The following is a 20,974-nucleotide window of genomic DNA, read 5'->3' as shown; positions in this document are numbered from 1 at the left end:
TAGATGTGTTTGTGTGAGACAGTGAGTACTGAGAGTGCGCCTGTTCCTGTGTATTTTAAATTGTAAAGCGGCGTGTGTGTCTGTAATGTATCAGTGTGTGTTAAAGTGTAAAGTTAAGTGTGTGTGTGTGTACCTGTGTGTGTTTGTTAAAGTGTTTGGAGGCCCAGTTCTCGATGTCGGTCTCGGAGGACGGCTTCCTCAAGGTGAATTCTGGGAACACTCCACAGCTGGCGCTGGGCATCATGTTCCGAGCATTCCGACTCGCCTCGAACTGAGCACACGCTCCAAGATCCTCCGACTGAGGGAGAGAGGAAGAGAAGGAGAGACAGAGAGAGAGGGAGGGAGAGAGAGAAAGCGAGAGTAAGGTTGAGAGGGAGAGAGAAAGAGAGAGGAAGAGAATGAGAGACAGAGAGAGAGGGAGGGAGAGAGAGAAAGCGAGAGTAAGGTTGAGAGGGAGAGAGAAAGAGAGAGGAAGAGAATGAGAGAGAGAGAGGGAGAGAGAGAAAGCGAGAGTAAGGTTGAGAGGGAGAGAGAAAGAGAGAGGTTGAGAATGAGAGAGAGAGAGAGAGGGAGGGAGAGAGAGAAAGCGAGAGTAAGGTTGAGAGGGAGAGAGAAAGAGAGAGGAAGAGAATGAGAGAGAGAGAGAGAGAGAGGGAGGGAGAGAGAGAAAGCGAGAGTAAGGTTGAGAGGGAGAGAGAAAGAGAGAGGTTGAGAATGAGAGAGAGAGAGGGATAAAGAGAGAGAAACAGTAGCAGTAGATACATGATGTTAAAAGGGAATGCTGTGAGGAAAGAGAGTAGAGGACAGACTGACATCTTTTTTCCCTTTAACATCTCATGTTTTTCTTTCTTTCTCTCTGCTCTGAGTTTGAGTAGCACTGTGTTCCTTGGTAAGCACTTTCAGGCCTGCTATTTTCCACTAACCCCCGCATCTCTCCCTCTCCCTAACTGCCTATCCCCCCCCCCTCTCTCTCTCTCTCTCTCACCCCCCACCAGTCTATCTCTCCCTTCCACCCTATTTCTCTCTGATGGTTGAGATGGGGGCAGATTTCTGTTATGTGAGGGCTAAGTTAAGTGTGTGTATGTGTGTGTGTGTGGGTGTGTTTGTGTGTGTCTTACAATGTGATGGTAGATATAATGAGAGAGAGAGAGAGAGAGCGAGAGAGATGGAGCGAGTTAGAGAAAGGATGGATAATTGGAGGGGTGGAGTGATGGGAAAAAGAGGTACTGTAGGGAGGGTTGCACATATGAAGCAGAATAAATATGGCTTGTAGTTCCCTCCACAGGCTCCCAACCTTCTCTGGCATGGCTCCCATCTCTCTTCACACCTTAAAGAAGTCCTGCTGTCACTCTGTCTCACACATTCAGCAGCACACACAGAGAGGTGTGGGAGCAGTGGGAGCATGTGACGTGTCTCTGTGTGTCTTTGTTTATGGCCTGGTGTGTCAATGCCTTTCTGTGCGTGTGCGTGCGTGCGTGCGTGCGTGCGTGTGTGTGGCCTTCCCTGTGGCACAGTTGGTAGAGCATGGTGTTTGCAATGCCAGCATGGTGTGTGCAACGCCAGGGTTGTGGGTTCGATTCCCAAGGGGGGCCAGTATAAAAAATGCATGAAATGAAATGTATGCATTCACTACTGTAAGTTGCTCTGGATAAGAGCGTCTGCTAAATGACTAAAATGTAAATGTATGTACATGCTCGCGACTAAGTGAGTGTAGGCCTGTCTGGTACAGTGAGTCTAGATCAGTCCTGTAGTCCGGTGATCTGTGCCTTCATTCTAAGTGATGGTACGTGTTGTGTGTGTTGGTTTTTCTACCCTTGTGGGGACCTAAAATCAACAAAAGTCCCCACAAGGATAGTAAAACAAGGAAATACATGGGGACAAAGGCTATTTTTAAACTTAGGGGTTAGGTTTAGGGTTAGGGTTACAATTAGGGTTAGGAGTTAGGTTTAGGATTTGGGTTATTGTAAGGTTATGGTAAACATTTTTCCATCCCACCCTGAACCTAGGGTTAGGGGTTAGGAAAAATAGGTTTTTGAATGGAAAAATGTTTTGGGTCCCCACGAGGATAGAAGAACATAACGCATGTGTGTGTGTGTGTGTGTGTGTGTAGCCTATCTGGTACAGAGTGTCCAGGTAAGTCCCTGTCTAGGTGGCAGTAGGTAAGTGCAATAGCAGCAGTATGGATATTACACAGGGGTTGGAACCGGTTTAGGGAACAGAACAGAAAACTGTACAAATTTTTAATATTCAAGGAACAGAATCAGAACTGGGAACGAAAGTGATCTATACTGTTTCGGAACAGAACCGTTATTTGAAAAGAATTGGAACCGGTTAATAATGTTATTTTACACTCCGGTCCCACAAAAAACGCAACAAAGCGCCTATGCAAAGACATCCGTCTTTCAATCAGAAACTTCATCCAGTGTCTGCCTGCCTTCTGTCTGCCTGCCTTCTGTCTGCCAGCTGAAAATCTTTGCCAGTGTGTGTGCGTGTAGTCTAGCTGCCCCTCCCCCTCCAAAGCATAGCTGTAGGCTACTGACATTAAAAGCGTGATTCAGAAGATAGGGAGAGTGATTTTTAATTAGAGAAGAATGGATTAACTTTTTAAATGCCAGTTAGGTGTACTAGTTATCACATTTTACATTGGATTTATTAACTACAAAAAGGCAAGACGTGTTTTTAATTCTGATACCGCTCTGCACACACAAGCTTGTTAGCTAGCTACCAAGCTTTGGTCTAATGTTAAATCTCTGACGTTCAAAGACATTCACAGTTCCTTCATAGAAGCCACTCCGGAGGCATAATTCTGTGGGCCTAATTCAGATCATGCATGTCAACACAAGATGCCCAGCGCTTCAAGCCAAGCTTCCTCCTCCACCCTCTCTCACATCCCACCCGCAAAATGTCAGTTGTATCTCGCCCCCTACACTTGTCATTCCATCACTCAAACAACTCACTGAGTGTCACAAGCGTTGGAAGGATTAGACCAAGGCGCAGCATGTATAGTGCTCACCTTCATTTATTTTGAGAGAACACATAAATAAAATAACCAAACGACAAACAGTTCCGTAAGGTACACAGACTAATACGGAAAACAACCACCCACAAAACCCAAAGGAAAACAGGCTGCCTAAGTATGGCTTCCAATCAGAGACAACAAAAGACACCTGCCTCTGATTGGAAACCATACTCGGCCAAACCTGGAAAACAAAACATAGAAAATGCAAACTAGAACACATTCCCCCAGAAACAAACAAACCCCAAAACACACAAAACAACCCCCCTGCCACGCCCTGACCATTCTACTATGGCAAAATGACCCTTCTCACTGGTCAGGACGTGCCACTGAGCTTTAGCTTGCCCACTCCCTAGCAAGCTGCTCTATCCACACTGTATACTTGGTGAAGTAAATTAATGTCAAGCTAAATGTAAAAAAAATACAATTTCAGAGGTTTAAAAAGGAACAGAAGGAACAATATAAACCTGGACATTTTTTTGGTTCAAACCAGTTCAGAACTTTATTTACTGGTCAGAACAGTGGAACGGAACGAAAAAATGTATTATTTTGTTCAGAACGAAACGATTGGAAATTAATTTTGGTTCCAACCCCTGGTATTACATAAACCAATCTCACCCCATTAAAATTATGATCTGATTCTGCACATGATAAAACATTCATGGACCTAAGGCAGCTAGGGCGAGGCTCTGTGACAGAGAAGATGAGCTAGAGTTCGCAGTCACACAGTCACATGTGCACACACACACACACACACACACACACACACACACACACGGCGACATAGAATATAAGAGCTAGAGTCTGCACTGCACTGACAGACTGTGTGTGTGTGTGTGTGTGTGTGAGTGTGTGGATACCTGTGAGGGGTGTAGGAAGGGTTCAGGCGAGGCCAGGTTGGTCTGTACAGACAGGCTCTTCTCCAGCAGTGCCTGAGGGAAGCCCAGTCTGTCGAAGGTGCTGCGTTTCCAGTGGTAATGCCCGTGGTGCCCGTCGCTCTGTGTTAACGCCTCGTCCTCGCTAAATGCCCTCACCACTGGGCCTGGCAGGGGCAGGGGCACCGCCCCATCGCTCTCGTACCCGTCTTTAGACCCTCCTCCCTGGTTAGAGCCCCTGGCCGAGCCCCCTTCCCCCGGGGCTGATTCCCAACTGCTCCTCTGTTTCATCACCTGCTGGGCCTCCCACGCCAGCCTGGCCTGGTTCATCACCGCTTCCGACAGGGTCCCCGACATCGGCCCCTCCTCCCAGTCTGCCCCAACACCACCCCCCCCTCCACACCTCCCCAGCTCCTGGGGCAGGGAGGGTTTCCGGGTCTTGCGTTTGCGGTTCCCCCCGGGCGAGAAGCCCCCTCCTCCTGTAGACCCAGAGAGGGAGAGGGAGTGGTGCTGACTGGAGCTCCAGGACATAGAGTCCTCGTAGAGCAACCTCTGGCCTCCGCCCTCGCCCCCCTCCTCGCTCCCGTAGTCCAGCAGCAGCCGGGGGTCCCGTATCAGACTCTGACTGTGTTGGAGGGTGTAGGAGCCTCCGTAGGAGCCCCCATACCCCCCCATGGAGGATGGGGTGGCCGTGGAGGTCCCGTAGTGAAGGAGCCGGTCGGCTGTCTTACAACGTGGGCTGGAGGAGGACTGTTGGAGGAGGGGGAGGAGGAAGAAGATGACTTTATTGTATAATGTACACGAATGTCCAACTGGTGCCAGCAACCCTCCAGTTACCGTCCTACTGTCAGACATGGGATTCGAGCCGGCAACCCTCCGGTGGCTGGCCCATCTCTCTAACCTCTAGACTACCTACCTGTTCCACGTAGACCAGCTGTTTGACATACTCCTTCCCTGCAGGGCTGTACTCCAGACTCTGGGTCTTCTCTGGACACTTCTGTCTGGTCAGCACCAGCTGGCCGTAGGGGGAGTGGCTCTGTTTGGGAGAGTGATAGAGGGGCGTCGCCGAGGAGGGCTTTCCCCGGGCCGGGGACTTCCCTGTGCCATACAGCAAGGAGGAGTCAGAGCCCAGGTGGTGCATCACGTCCGTGGGCGGTTCTTCGTAGATGGGCGGGGGCTGGTACTAGAATAATAAAAAACAATAAGTATCCCAAAAAAGTGTAGAAACTGCACATAGAAAAGACAGGCGACAATCAAATCCTAGAGCAATTAAAATCAATCATAACATGTCCGATCACACAGGGACACTGGGAAAGACACAAAGAGGCAAGTAAAACAGAGTCAATCACAGAGCATACCATAGGTTAGCTGAAAGATCACAGAGCATACCATAGGTTAGCTGAAAGATCACAGAGCATACCATAGGTTAGCTGAAAGATCACAGAGCATACCATAGGTTAGCTGAAAGATCACAGAGCATACCATAGGTTAGCTGAAAGATCACAGAGCATACCATAGGTTAGCTGAAAGAGGTGTGTTTTTACATGTTTTATGAACGTGTTTCTGTAACTGTGTTGGAGTGTCGTACCTCCGAGGGGGGCTCCTCGTAGAGGGGGGGTTCGTAGGTGTAGCGGGGGGAGGGGGGCTGTGAGTCGGCCGAGGGGCGACGGTGTGTCCCGGTACCTCCGCCCCCTAGCTCCGCCCGTTTCAGGAAGGGCGACTGGCGGCGGTCGACGTAGAGGATTGGAGAGCCGTCGGGGCCGGTGTCAGGGGGGGCGGAGCCTCCAGAGGAACGGCGGGTACGGGAGGCGGTGCCGGTGCCAGGTGCGGGGGTGAGGGTAGGGGGGTCGCAGGGGGAGTAACCGTTCCCCTGGTGAGAGAGGAAGCTGGGTTCTCTGTCTGTCACCTTGATCAGCATCCTCTCCTTGGTACCTGTGTTCCATCTGAATGGAGAGGTTCTGAGGGGGGAGGCAGAGAGAGGTAGAGTGAGAGACAGAGTTAGTTATTGTATTTGGCACAGGGGACAAAGGAGCTATCAGGTGTGATTCTGTTCAGTTACTGGTGTGTGGTGTCCAAAGTAAATCCTGACCAAGTTTGAACACAGACAGCATAGCATTTCAACTTTCCCATATATGAGTTAGTGGTTGGAACAGAACAGAACAGTCAGAGACAGGAGTGAAATCCCTAGCCTGGTCCCCGATCTGCTTGTGCTCTTTTTCCAACTCCTGTGGCGTAACAATGACCATAGGAGTTGTCAAGTCAGCACAAAGAGATCTGGGACCAGGGTGTGAAGCCATTGTTCTACACAGTTGACCTGGTGCTGCTGTCAGTCACACAGCAGACAGGACAGCAATGTCCTGACCTGCTGCTCAGGAGACAGGTACAACTGGACCCTGGCAGGAAAGCTACACCTAACCCTAATCATGGTATTCTCATAAAATATTGTTGTATTCTTATGGATTGTTTTAATGCAATATATGAACTGTGTATCACAATACTGAGTATTTTTCAGTAAACACCCAACAACAGAGAGAAACTGTGAGAGAAATATAAATGATGAGTTTTAGGAGAGAGGGGGAGAGAGATAGAGATGGAGTGAGGGAAGGAGAAAGGCAAAGAAAGAGAGAGAGAAAAAGGTGTGAAATCGATTGCAGCACTAGCCACCCTCGGCTTCAATAGTTCCACGCTCTGATCCCCAAGGCCACAGCTGAATACTGGGGCGGCCAATGAATGTGTGTGTGTGTGTGCGTGTGTGTGTGTGCGTGCGCGTGCGTGCGTGTGCGTGCGTGTGTGTGTGTGTGTGTGTGTGTGTGTGTGTGTGTGTGTGTGTGTGTGTGTGTGTGTGTGTGTGTATTGAGGGGGTAGGATTAAGGATTACATGGTTGTGTATGTTGGGTTAGACCACACTGTGCTAGGGAGCCATTAGATACAAAACCACCTCTACTCTTTTTTCCCCCCTCGCTCCCTCTCTCCACATCTCCTCTGTCATCTCTTATTCTCCCTCCTGGCCTCTCTGTCACTCCCTTGCCTGTCTTCTCTCATTCCATCCAGCTCTTTAAATATCTATCTCTCTCTCTTTCCCTCTCTCCCTAGAAACTCAGTATAAAGTGAACATTTGTTCCTCCTTTCCCTAGCTATAAATTATTCCTATACATTTGACCTTCAAATCAATTTACACCCTGCATCCCACTGCTGACTTGTCTCTGAAGCTAAGCCTGGTTGGTCCCTGGATGGGAGACCAGATGCTGCTGGAAGTGGTGTTGGAGGGACAGTAGGGGGCACTCTGGTCTAAGGCGATCCCAATGCCCCAGAGCAGTGAATGGGACATTCCCCTGCGAAGCGGTTTCGTCTTTCGGATGGGACGTTAAATGGATGGCATGACTCTCTGTGGTCATAAAAAATCCCATGGCACCTTATTATAAAAAGTAGGGGTGTCATGGCTAAGTTCCCAACCTGGCCCCATTCCATCATGGCCACCTAATCATCCCCCTCATTCTTAATTGGCATATATCACTCCTCACCTCTCTAAATGATAAATCCAATCAATGAATTATGTTCCTCTGAATCTCTCCCTCCACACTGGGGAGTACCATGAGAGTTATTTAAGGTACTCCTCAAAGAGGTAGGGTTTTAGGTGTTTTCGAAAGATGGGCAGGTACTCCGCTGTCCTGATTTTATGGGGAAGCTTGTTCCACCATTGGGGTGCCAGGACAGAGAAGAGCTTTGACTGGACTGAGTGGGAGCTGCCTTCCTGTAGGGGAGGGCCAAGAGATCAGAGGTGGCGGAATGGAGTGTTCTGGTTGGGATGTAGGGTTTGAGCATAGCCTGAAGGTAAGAAGGGGCAGTTCCCCTTGCTGCTCCGTAGGCAAGCACCAGGGTCTTGAAGATGATGCAAGCTTCGACTGGAAGCCAGTGGAGTGTGCGGAGGAGTGGGGTGACATGGGAGAACTTAGGAAGGTTGAACACCAGGTGTATTGACTGGGCGTGGCTTTAGCCACTGCAACGATTGAATTAACTCAATCAATGTGATCAACCAACCTGTCACCAACCAACTCGTAAAATGACATCAAATCAAAGGGGAATTTGGAGCACCTGCATCATTTGATGGACATCAGACACACGTACTGTATGAGCACAAACCCAGCAGGAGAAGGAGAAGAGAGAGTGTGATGTGTATGTGTTCAGGTGAGGGCAGGCAGGTTGGGCTGACAGCTGCAGTCTGTCGCTTCTCTGCTTCTGAAGATCAACTCCAGATGGCTGTGAGATCTGACTTTCTCCACATACATTATGGATCTGACACACACACACACACACACACACACACACACACACACACACACACACACACACACACACACACACACACACACACACACACACACACACACACACACACACACACACACACACACACACACTAGGCTGAGTGTATACAATGCATTATGGATCTGTTCATCAATATGCTGGACCTTCAGGAAGACTGAACTCCGCAGCACTGCAGAAAACCTCAACTAACCGGTGCCCCCGCACAATGACTCTGTACCGGTTCCCCCTGTATATAGCCTCGCTACTGTTATTTTACTGCTGCTCTTCAATTATTTGTTACTTTTATTTCTTATTTTTCTTTAGGTATTTTTCTTAAAACTGCATTGTTGGTTAAGGTCTTGTAAGTGAGCGTTTCACTTTTGTATTCGGCGCATGTGACAATATGATTTGATTTGATTTGAAAACTCCTCTCTGCCACTCAGTTCTCAACCTCATCTGTCTGTCCCTATCTCCCTAATGATGATCCTCTAACAGTTTTTGCATAAACAGTGTTACAGACAAATGTATTAACATCTAGAAGACATTGTGTGATTTCTGTGAGGGATGGAGGAGGATGAACCACCCTTCTGTGTGGTTCAATAAAGAGAAGGCTTTATATTTAGGATGATGGCAATGCATTGGCACACAAACACACACACGTACACATGCGCACACACGTACACATGCGCACACACACACACACACACACACACACACACACACACACACACACACACACACACACACACACACACACACACACACACACACACACACACACACACACACACACACACACACACACACACACACACACACACACACACACACACACCAGGGTTTTTGTTAGCAAACTGTGGAGATGGACATTTGACCGGCAGCATTTTTATTTAAATGACATTTAAGAAATTTACCAGACTAATGCATTGGGTGCGTAACCTGATTCGGTCGTCCACCACAGTGCTCAGAATGACAGAAATCCCATTTAGATTATGGTAATTCATCTTCACAGAACATGCAAGTTGAGGGTGCAACGGCTTGCATCCTTCTTACTGAATTCCAATGTACACTTTGAAGATATTAGAATAACTGTCTACATTTACTTTTCTTCAGCCAACAAGATGAGTAACAAGCAGCAAAATCACAAGCCTATGTCAATCTACTATCCCCCATAGTAAAAAAGTTGACCTATTCTATTAGTCAGCTTGTCCTTCTGTGTGAGAAAGAAACAGCCTATTCCAAACAGACTCTGGGACAGTTGTGGGACGATAGATCCCAGATTCATACAACCAGTAGGCCTAGGACACATCAAAAATAACGTTAAGAACAATGAGTCTGATGCAACAGATCAGAACCTTTTGCTTAAAATGTTGATAAACTATTGCTTTTTCACATTACAAGTGCAGCAATACACACAAGGCAGTAGGCTATGCTCGCATGTTCGTTCCATTAATGCAATTAGCGGGAAAACACAGTCATGTGACCGAGATGAAAATATGCATTTGAGATTTTGAAAGAGGGAGATCTAAAGATGCAACAACTAGCATGGGTTACTAAAATGACTAGGATTGTGCCTTTGACTACTGAACAATGAAATAAAGTTGATTTGAAAACCAATAGAACATGAGAGAAATAGGCTACTGGTTTCAATAGAATATGGAAGTCTTTATAAAATAATTAGCTGGACGTTTGGTTGGATTTTGGCTAGGCTACTTTGAAGCAAAGTAAGACATGCCTCATAATATGTAGTAAAACGTTCAGGTTTCAAACTATTAAGTATATGTTTTAAGTTTTCAAAATGCAAACGGCCTCTAGCTCATTGCAAAGTGGTGTGTGACACGCTGAAGCCTGCCTACTGTTGCCTATATGCACTTGAATGGCGAATGGAAAGCACGCTTCAATTACCAGTTGAGAAATAAAAATAGTAGCTCTTTTTAATCGTGGGTATCAAAACTGTTTTTAACACGTGATTGCATTTAGAACTGTTACACAATGATTGGGCTTATAAAAGCACATGCTTCACTCCAGCAGAAACGAATGAGCTGTTTGAGAAGCTGTAGCAGCAGCTCTCGCGCTGTCTGGCAGATTTTCCACTCATAGACTCTGTATCTGTATACATACACACCAATTTAATTCCCCAAAATTATGCAAATTAACCTATAGACCAATAAGCATGACTGGTCAAATGTATTTACATCTACTGGTATTTCCAAATACAGCCGGCTATTACCGGCTAATGGAAATCCTGACACACACACACTACTGGGCAGACAGTGACATAGTGGGAAATAGGATGGCTCAAAGGCAATCTTTACTTCAGTAAATTCACTCTTCTTTTTGTCTTTCCTTCAAACGTCTCCTCATCTCTCTCTCTCTCTCTCTCTCTCTCTCTCTCTCGCTTTCGCTCTCTTTCTCCACGGTTACTAAATGGAATCGTTGTCTTTTTCTGTGGACCTCAAGGTCAATACCCACAATCCATCTTGGAGACAAACCACAGTGTTTTCCATAAATAGCCGTCTACTTTAAAAAAAAAAAATTTAACTAGGCTTTTCTCATATATTTAAAAATATATATTTTTTTTAACCTTTATTTAACTAAGGAAGTCAGTTAAGAACAAATTCTTATTTAAAATGACGGCCTACACCGGTCAAACCTGGACGACGCTGGGCCAATTGTGCGCTGCCCTATGGGACTCCCAATCAGGGTCGGTTGTGATACAGCCTGGTTTCGAATCAAGGTGTCTGTAGTGATGCCTCTAGCACTGAGATGCAGTGCCTGTCACGTCCTGACCAGTATAGGGGTTATTTGTTATTGTAGTTTGGTCAGGACGTGGCTGGGGGTATTTGTTTTATATGGTTCGGGTTGTGTGTGTATGTAGAGGGGTGTTTGATTTATGTATTCCGGGGTTTTTTGGGCACTGTTCTATGTTAGTGTATTTCTATGTTCTGTCTAGTCTAGTCTATTTCTATGTTTAGTTTATTGGGGTTGGACCTTCAATTGGAAGCAGCTGGTTATCATTGCTTCTGATTGAAGGTCCTATAATTAGGAGTTTGTTTTCATGGGGTTTTGTGGGAGGTTGTTTGTTGCCTGCATGACTGATTGGCGTTCGGTTTGTAGTTCTTGTTTTGTTCTTAAGTGTTCTAATAAAGTGAATATGAGCACTCAACCCGCTGCGCCTTGGTCCATCCAACACGACGACCGTTACAGTGCCTTAAACCGCTGCGCCACTCGGGAGCCCAAAAAAAGCTTAAATTCGCAAGTCAGAAAAGTCTGTATAGCCTTCTCCCGCTAGAATTAACAATATGCATCTTCTAGGGATCTAGGACAGGCGCCTGCCAGTCACAAAGCGAGGGGTGACAGGGAAACTGCTGGTTTGTCAGTCTGCTGTCTGTCCCGCCTCTCAGTATCTGTTTTATTTTTGTATGCTGGGGTTGGCTGCAGTCGAATTTCCTTTCACAGAGGAGGGAGAGCATGATGCCTCTTCATTGTCTCCTGTGAGTGAATTTACACATCCCATGTCATGTAAGTGGTAACAATTAGTTGAAATCCACTTAATTATTGTTTTGTGGCACATTATTTTATTTTGTGTGTTTAATAGGCCACGGAGTTGTGGCGCATAGGCTATTTAGTGTGATTTGATTGACGACCGAACAGCAAGTGTTGACTAGTTCATAAAAGGTGTAGAACGTACTGAACAAAGTCAATCTCCTATATCCCATTGCTATTCATAAAATATACAACATAATTATTTGTCCATGGTTATAAAAGCTAATGTCATGATACTTATATGGTGTTATTAAATATATTGATATAGGCCTACTGATTTGATTAAAGTGTCGACAATGGCGTAGTCAATCTGCTGCTTTCTGTGTAGCAAAGCCCATGTTTAAAACCTGTTTCATTCTTCATTCATACATGTAGGTCTATTCATGGGAGCCTGACTTTGTATAAAAAGTGTGGGTGCACAATCTGGCAGGGGGTCTGGGGGCCCTCCCCATGAAAGTATTAGCATTTTTTTTTTGCCCAGCAAAACAAACATCATTATGGCAATTCATATCTTGCAGTAAAACTGCAAATATGACTTTAATCTCAAGAGAAGACAGGTTCAATGTTAAAAAAGGTTCTCTTACTTAGAAAATAGTCCTGATCATATAGGCCTAGATGATATCCCAAACAACTAACAACACACTGAATTCATATTTTTTTTTGTCATTTTAATTGTAAATTCATATCTTCCTATTCAATACCACAACTAATTTCACCAAATCTGGGAGGTAAAGTCGTTAAATTATTTAATAATGTTGCTGAGTATTTTGGGTGGAATCAAATTAAATTTTATTTGTCACGTGCCGAATACAACCTTCCCGTGAAATGCTTACTTCCAAGCCCTGAACCAACAATGCAGTTTTAAGAAAATAGGATTAAGAAAACATGTACTACATAAACTAAAGTCAATTTATTTTTATATATATATACACAATATATACACAAAATAACAATAACGAGGCTGTATACAGGGGGTACCGAGTCAATGTGCGGGGGTACAGGTTAGTCAAGGTCATTTGTACATGTAGGTAGGGGTGAAGTGACTATGCATAGATAATAAACAGCGAGTAGCACCAGTGTAAAAACAAAGGGGGGGTCAATGCACATAGTCCGGGTGGCCATTAGATTAGAATGTACAGTGCATTCGGAAAGTATTCAGAGCACTTCCCCTTTTCCACATTTTGTTACGTTACAGACTTTTTCTAAAATGTATTAAAAAAAAAAATAATTGTTATCAATATACACACAATACCCCATAATGACAAAGTGAAAACAGGTTGTTAGAAATACCTTATTTACATAAGTATTCAGACCCTTTGCTATGAGACTCAAAACTGAGCTCAGGTGCATCCTGTTTCTATTGATCATCCTTGAGATGTTTCTACAACTTGATTGGAGTCCACTTGTGGTAAATTCAATTGGTTGGACATGATTTGGAAAGGCACACACCTGTCTATATAAGGTCCCACAGTTAACAGTGCATGTCAGAGCAAAAATCAAGCCATTAGGTCGAAGGAATTGTCCGTTAAGCTCAGAGACAGGATTGTGTCGAGGCACAGATCTGGAGAAGGGTACCAAAAAATGTCTGCAGCATTGAAGGTCCCCAAGAACATAGTGGCCTCCATCATTCTTAAATGGAAGGAGTTTGGAACCAGCAAGACTCTTCATAGAGCTGTCTGCCCGGCCAAACTGAGCAATCGGGGAAGAAGGGCCTTGGTCAGGGAGGTGACCAAGAACATGATGGTCACCCTTACAGAGCTCCAGAGTTCCTCTGTGGAGATGGGAGGAGTCTCTGAATGTCCTTGAGTGGTCCAGCCAGAGCCCGGACTTGAACCCAATCCAACATTGCTGGAGAGACCTGAAAATAGCTGTGCAGCGATGCTCCCCATCCAACCTGACAGAGCTTGAGAGGATCTGCAGAGAATAATGGGAGAAACTCCCCAAATACAGGTGTGCCAAGCTTGTAGCGTCATACCCAAGAAGACTCAAGGCTGTAATCGCTGCCAAAGGTGCTTCCAGAAAGTACTGAGTAAAGGGTCTGAATACTTATGTTTTTATTTGTAATACATTTGCAAACATTTCTAAAAACCTGTTTTTGCTTTGTCATTATGGGGTATTTATTGTGTGTAGATTGATGAGGAAAATGTAATCAAATTTAGAATAAGGCTGTAACGTCACAAAATGTGGAATACATCTATGGGTCTGAATACTTTCCAAATGCACTGTACCAGAGGCCACAAACATAGAGCTTGTTCTATTGCCCCATTGGACCCCCCCAGCCCAGAACTCCCTGGCTGGCTACTTTTTCTAGACTACTCCCATGGCTACACCATATCCTTACCAAAAACACTGCAAACCAGTCCCTTTCTTTAATGTCCTGGAATCACAAAAACCCTAGAGAACAACTAGTACTGGACCACACACTGCCCAACACCACTGACATTACAGTTTTTTCGATTGCTTACACACTAAAATGTAACTTTTCCCACAATTAGCAAAACCTTACACTCAAGGAGCAAAACACAAGGCTAGATTTGCACAACTGTAAGCACATTGTCAGCCTCACACTATTTGCAAAACATTACACACAGTGATTTGCAAAACACTAAACACACTTGTATACATCAGACACAGAAGTATATCATGATGTCACTTCCTTGCAATTCCAAAGCACTGACTGTCAAATGACCACACCTATGAGCCAATCTGTTAAACACAGCCATCAGGTGCACAAACACATGATTGCTAAATTGTAGACACACCAATCAGGTTTAAGCACTATAAAAATGCAGCAGGTAGGTTCACCTGCCTTCAACCAAAATGGAAGGAGTCAGAAGAAGAGTGAAGGTGAGAGGAGGAGTACACAGAGGAGGAGAAGGAGGTAGAGGAAGAGGCAGAGGCCGAGCCAGAGGTCGAGGAAGACCTGAAGCAGGAGGAGAACGTGCACAAAGAAGAAGAGGACCAAACTTATCAAATGACATTCGTGCAACACTAGTGGACCATGTTGTGAACCACGGATTGACGCTGAGGGAGGCTGGACTGAGAGTTCAGCCAAATCTTAGCAGATATACAGTGGCATCTGTCATAAGGACTTTTCGACAGGAAAACAGGTAAAAGATCTGTCTACAGTTACAGTAATCAGCCACTTATTGTATGCACCATATCAGCACTTGTGATACCCCTTCCTGTGACATTGTACAGTAAGTTACATGTATTATTCTCTACATAGGATTGAGGGTCGGGAACGACAAGGAGGAAGGGGGCCCATATTCACGCAAGAACAAGAGAGAGAGATAATAAACATGGTTTTGGCCAATAATGCTATCAGGCTCAGAGAACTACAAGCCAACATTATCGGTGACCATACCATTTTCAATAATGTCCATCAGGTCTCAGTCAACACTGGCACGCATCCTGAAAAGACATCAGGTTCAAATGAAACAACTTTATCGAGTGCCTTTTGAGCGGAATTCAGAGAGGGTCAAACGGCTGCGGCATGAGTATGAGGAGGTTTGTATTGTTCACTTTAGCACTGTGATGTTGCATACTGCACACATTACTTTTTTACATTGACTGTATACTAGACCTATCCTGAACGACACAATCTTGTCTTTCACTGTATTTCAGGGAGTTTTGCAGATGGATGCTGAGGAAATCCTGCATGAATTCATATATATTGATGAGGCAGGGTTCAACCTCACAAAAGCAAGAAGGAGAGGCAGAAATATCTTTGGCCACAGGGCTATAATCAATGTCCCAGGGCAACGTGGGGGTAACATCACCCTTTGCGCTGCCATTTCACGGCATGGGGTTCTCCTCCGTCATGCCAAAATGGGCCCTTACAACACACCTCACATTCTCGCATTTCTGGACCGATTGCACCACATCGTCACAGCAGGTAATGAAATACACCAGATGCAATACACTGTCATCTGGGACTGGTTTCAACACCATCCACAGTTGACAGTACTATACCTTCCACCATACTCTCCGTTTCTAAACCCTATGGAAGAGTTTTTCTCTGCATGGCGGTGGAAGGTTTACGATCTCCAGCCCCAGGCTCAGGTACCCCTCATTCAGGCCATGGAGGACGCCTGTGACCACAAGTCCACGCCGCAGCTGTGCAAGGATGGATTCGACATTCAAGACGGTTCTTCCCGCGTTGTCTTGCTAATGAGGATATTGTTTGTGATGTTGATGAAATTCTCTGGCCAGATCCAGCTAGGCAAAGCGATAATGTATAGTATGTTTACTGTAGTATTTTCTGTACAATATTGTCCGTTTTTTTTTTTCAGATTATTTTTTATGTTTGTTGTTGTTATTTACTGTAATTGTAACTTGTACTGGATACTGTCACGTCCTGACCAGTAAAGAGGTTATTTGTTATTGTAATTTGGTCAGGACGTGGCAGGGGGTGTTTGTTTAATGTGTTTCGGGGTTTGTTGGGTATGTTCTATGTTAGTATATTTCTATGTTCTTTCTAGGTCTTCTATTTCTATGTGTAGTTTATTGGGTTGACCTTCAATTGGAGGCAGCTGTTCCTTGTTGCCTCTAATTGAAGGTCCTATTTAATAGGGGTGTTTTTTCCATGGGATTTGTGGGTAGTTGTTCCATGTGTATGTCGCACAGGACTGTTTTCTCGTCGTTGGTTTGTTTAAGTGTTTGTTTTTGTTTTTCATCTTAATAAAGAAGATGAGTATTCACATTCCCGCTGCGCCTTGGTCCCATCTTTACGACGAACGTGACAGATACAGTATTTTACGTTTGTCTGTTTGCTGAGCTAACAGTGTTATGCACACTACTGTAGTAGCATGAAAACTGGGACATGTTTTGTTGTGATTCTCCATGTTGACTGATTTGGGTATATGGAGAGAAATAAATGATATTTTCCTCAGTCTGCAGCATTGGTCTTGTGTAGTGTTTGTATAGTTGCACTTTCTCTGTGTACTTCATTTACAGTACTCTAATCACTGACAATAAGACTTGCTAAAAGTGTTTTAGGTTAGCAACAGCAGTGTGTAACTGGTTCAAAAAGATTGAAGTCATATGAAATGTGTGTGTTTCGTATGGTAACAAAATATTGTTTTTATGAAGTCGTGTATAGTTTTGACAAAAGTGTTCCATTTTGCAAATGATCTGAAGTGTTGTGCTACTTTGGTGTAGGGTTGTGCTAATTGTGTGTAGTGTTTTGACAAACCGGGCCCTGTTTTCAAAATTGTGCTTAAACAATTGAAAAAAAACTAATGAACTCTGAAAACCATACAAAACCACTGAACACTAACTCTCTTAAGGGGACATAATCACTGAAAGTGTGTGTGTGTGAGAGAGGAGAGATGGTTTGTCAGCTCTGGCAGAGACAAGAGCAGAGAACACATTTACAGGACACTGTAACCCCGGCCAAGCGATTTCACCAATCATAGAAGACTGCAGCAGATTACAGCTAATGAGCAAAAGACAGACTTGTTAGGGAGGGAGGGAGAAAGAGGAGAGTGAGTGAGAGAAACAGAGCGAGAGAGAGATGGGCAAATAGAACGTCAGAGAACCTACAGGATTTGTGGTTGTGGTCATGGTTCTGTATAAGACTTAGATACCCCTCTGCCTCCTCTCTGTGGTCGAGTTAGAGTTAAGATTGTGGTCGGGTCATGGTCAGGGGAAGTGTAGTGTTTACTGTTACCTGTCTGCCTCCTCTCTGTTCCCCTGTTTCTCTGATGTGGTCAGTTCCTGGTCCAGTGTTTAGGGTTAGTGTTGTGGTAGTGTTAGGGTTGTGGTCAGTGTAGTGTTTACTGTTACCTGTCTGCCTCCTCTCTGTTCCCCTGTTTCTCTGATGTGGTCAGTTCCTGGTCCAGTGTTTAGGGTTAGTGTTGTGGTAGTGTTAGGGTTGTGGTCAGTGTAGTGTTTACAGTTACCTGTCTGCCTCCTCTCTGTTCCCCTGTTTCTCTGATGCGGTCAGTTCCTGGTCCAGTGAAGATGATGTGCTCCCCTCTCTACTGACCGCACTGCTCCTTCCCGGGCTGTTATCAGCTGACGTCCGCCCCCCTCTTTCTCCCCCTGTCCCTCCCCCTCCCGGGCAGGGAACATCCGTATGCTGCTTCAGCGTCTGTAGCTTGGCGAGGGGGATGATGTCACAGGCCTGAGGTCGGTGCCAGACGGTGCGTTGTGTGGAAGCGTTGTAGTAGTAGAAGCGGGAGGTGTTGGGGTCAAACAGCTCCCACCACTGGTTGTCCCCTGTCCTCTTAATACGCACCCCCTGAGGGGGGTCCCACACACACTCTCCGGTGAGGAGGTTGGCATACATGCGCTCCCGCGTGCGCGGCTCTATGATCTCCACCCACTCCAACCTGCAGAGGGGGACAGAGGAGAATAGACAAGAGATGAATACTACTGTACTATAGCATCATGACATGATAAAGGCACAGAAAGTTATTACTATTCTATTCTAATTCCTAATTCTATAGTGTAAAGCTTATATGAGCCTCTTTGCAAACATGACTTTGGCTTTGAGATTTGAGCTTCTCTGCAGCTGTGAGTCTGCCTCTTCCTATCCTCTCCTGTGGAAGCCAGCTGCATGGGTCAGATGGGACAACAACCTGCATTATCCAGGCCACACCACATAACACACAGACAACCTCAAATCAAATCACATGTTATTTGTCACATGCTCCGAATACAGCAGGTGTAGACCTTACCGTGAAATGCTTACTTACAAGCCCTTAACCAACAGTGCAGTTCAAGAAAGAGTTAAGAAAATATTTACTAAATAAACTAAAATAAAATGTGTAAAATAAAAATAAAAAGTAACACAATAAAAATAACGAGGCTATATCTAAAGGGTACCGGTACGAGTCAATGTGCGGGGGTACAGGTTAGTCAAATTATTTTGTACATGTAGGTAGGGGTAAAGTGAGTATGCATAGATAATAAACAGCGAGTAGCAGCAGTGTAAAAACAAACAAAGTGGGGGCGTGTCAATATAAAAGTTTGGGTGGCCATTTGATTAATTGTTCAGCAGTCTTATGGCTTGGGGGTAGAAGCTGTTAAGGAGCCTTTTGGTCCTAGACTTGGCACTCCAGTACCGCTTACCGTCCGGTAGCAGAGAGAACAGTCTATGACTAGGGTGGCTGGAGTCTTAGACAATTTTTTGGGCCTTCCTCTGACACCGCCTAGTATATAGGTCCTGGACGCCAGGAAGCTTGGTCCCAGTGATGTACTGTGATGCACTACCCTCTGTAGTGCCACCCTACCTGACACCCTAGACCCACTCCAATTTGCTTATCGCCCCAATAGGTCCACAGACAACGCAATCACACTGCACACTGCCCTAACCCATTTGGACAAGAGGACTATCTATGTAAGAATGCTGTTCATTGATTACAGCTCAGCATTTAACACCATAGTACCCTCCAAACTCGTCATTAAGCTCGAGACCCTGGGTCTCGACCCTGCCCTGTGCAACTGGGTCCTGGACTTTCTGACTGGCCGCCCCCAGTTGGTGAGGGTAGGTAACAACATCTCCACCCCGCTGATCCTCAACACTGGGGCCCCACAAGGGTGTGTTCTCAGCCCTCTCCTGTACTCCCTGTTCACCCACGACTACGTGGCCATGCACGCCTCCAACTCAATCATCAAGTTTGCAGACGACACAACAGTGATAGCCTTGATTACCAACAACGATGAGACGGCCTACAGGGAGGAGATGAGGGCCCTCGGAGTGTGGTGTCAGGAAAATAACCTCACAATCAGTGTCAACAAAACAAAGGAGATGATCGTGGACTTCAGGAAACAGTAGAGGGAGCACCCCCCCTATCCACATCGACGGGACAGTAGTGGAGAAGGTGGAAAGTTTTAAGTTCTTCGGCGTACACATCACAGACAAACTGAAATGGTCCACCCACACAGACAGTGTGGTGAAGAAGGCCTCAGGAGGCTGAAGAAATTTGGCTTGTCACCAAAACCACTCACAAACTTTTACAGATGCACAGTCGAGAGCATCCTGTCGGGCTGTATCACCGCCTGGTACGGCAACTGCACCGCCCTCAACCACAAGGCTCTCCAGAGGGGGGTGCGGTCTGTACAACGCATCACCAGGGGCAAACTACCTACCCCCCAGGACACCTACACCACCCAATGTCACAGGAAGGCCAAAAAGATCATCAAGGACAGCAACCACCCGAGCCACTCCCTGTTCAGCCTGCTATCATCCAGAAGGCGAGGTCAGTACAGGTGCATCAAAGCTGGGACCGAGAGACCGAAAAACAGCTTCTATCTCAAGGCCATCAGACTGTTAAACAGCCATCACTAACATTGAGTGGCTGCTGCCAACATACAGATTCAATCTCTAGCCACTTTAATAATTCATAATTGGATGTAATAAATGTATCACTAGTCACTTTAAACAATACCACTTTATATAATGTTTACATACCCTACATTACTCGTCTCATATGTATATACTGTACTCTATACCATCTACTGCATCTTGCCGATGCCGTTCGGCCATCGCTCATCCATATATTTATATGTACATATTCTTAATCATTCCATTACACTTGTGTGTATAAGGTAGTTGTTGTGAAATTGTTAGATTACTTTTTAGATATTACTGCACGGTCGGAACTAGAAGCACAAGCATTTCGCTACACTCACATTAACATCTGCTAACCATGTGTATGTGACCAATAAAATTTGATTTTGATTAGATTTTTACGGTCAGATGCCGAGCAGTTGCCATACCAGGCAGTGATGCAACTGGTCAGGATGCTCTCGATGGTGCAGCTATAGACCTTTTTTGAGGATCTGGGGACCCATGCCAAATCTTTTCAGTCTTCTGAGGGGGAAAGGTGTTGTCGTGCCCTCTTCATGACTGTCTTGGTGTGTTTGGATCATGATAGTTTGTTGGTGATGTGGACACCAAGGAACTTGAAACTCTCGACCCGCTCCACTACAGCCCCGTCGATGTTAATGGGGGTCTGTTTGGTCCGCCTTTTCCTGTAGTCCACGATCAGCTCCTTTGTCTTGCTCACATTCAGGAAGAGGTTGTTGTCCTGGCACCACACTGCCAGTTCTCTGACCTCCTCCCTATAGGCTGTCTCATCGTTGATCAGACCTACCACTGTTGTGTCGTCAGCAAACTTAATGATGGTGTTGGAGTCGTGTTTGGCCACGCAGTTGTGGGTGAACAGGGAATACAGGAGGGGAATAAGCACGCACACCTGGGGGCCCAGTGTTAAGGATC

General features: G+C 45.5%; 1 protein-coding gene across 2 annotated transcripts in view; it reads right to left on the bottom strand.

Annotated features, from left to right (window-relative positions):
• LOC106560380 (rho GTPase-activating protein 39) overlaps positions 1-20,974 on the bottom strand; it is a 198,374-nt gene that overhangs the window by 31,527 nt on the left and 145,873 nt on the right. For both annotated transcript variants that reach the window (XM_014123252.2, XM_014123253.2), the window contains exons 2-6: positions 17,649-18,080; positions 5,480-5,849; positions 4,808-5,074; positions 3,877-4,641; positions 134-298 (exon numbers count right to left, since the gene is read on the bottom strand). In XM_014123252.2, coding sequence (XP_013978727.1) covers positions 134-298; positions 3,877-4,641; positions 4,808-5,074; positions 5,480-5,849; positions 17,649-18,080 — 1,999 coding nt within the window. The remainder of the gene's footprint in view (positions 1-133; positions 299-3,876; positions 4,642-4,807; positions 5,075-5,479; positions 5,850-17,648; positions 18,081-20,974) is intronic.

The sequence above is a fragment of the Salmo salar genome, chromosome ssa10 (genome assembly GCF_905237065.1).
Source record: "Salmo salar chromosome ssa10, Ssal_v3.1, whole genome shotgun sequence".
Taxonomy (NCBI): Eukaryota; Metazoa; Chordata; class Actinopteri; order Salmoniformes; family Salmonidae; genus Salmo; species Salmo salar.
The sequence above is the reverse complement of the archived record's forward strand: the minus strand, read 5'-3'. Positions and strand labels throughout refer to the sequence as shown.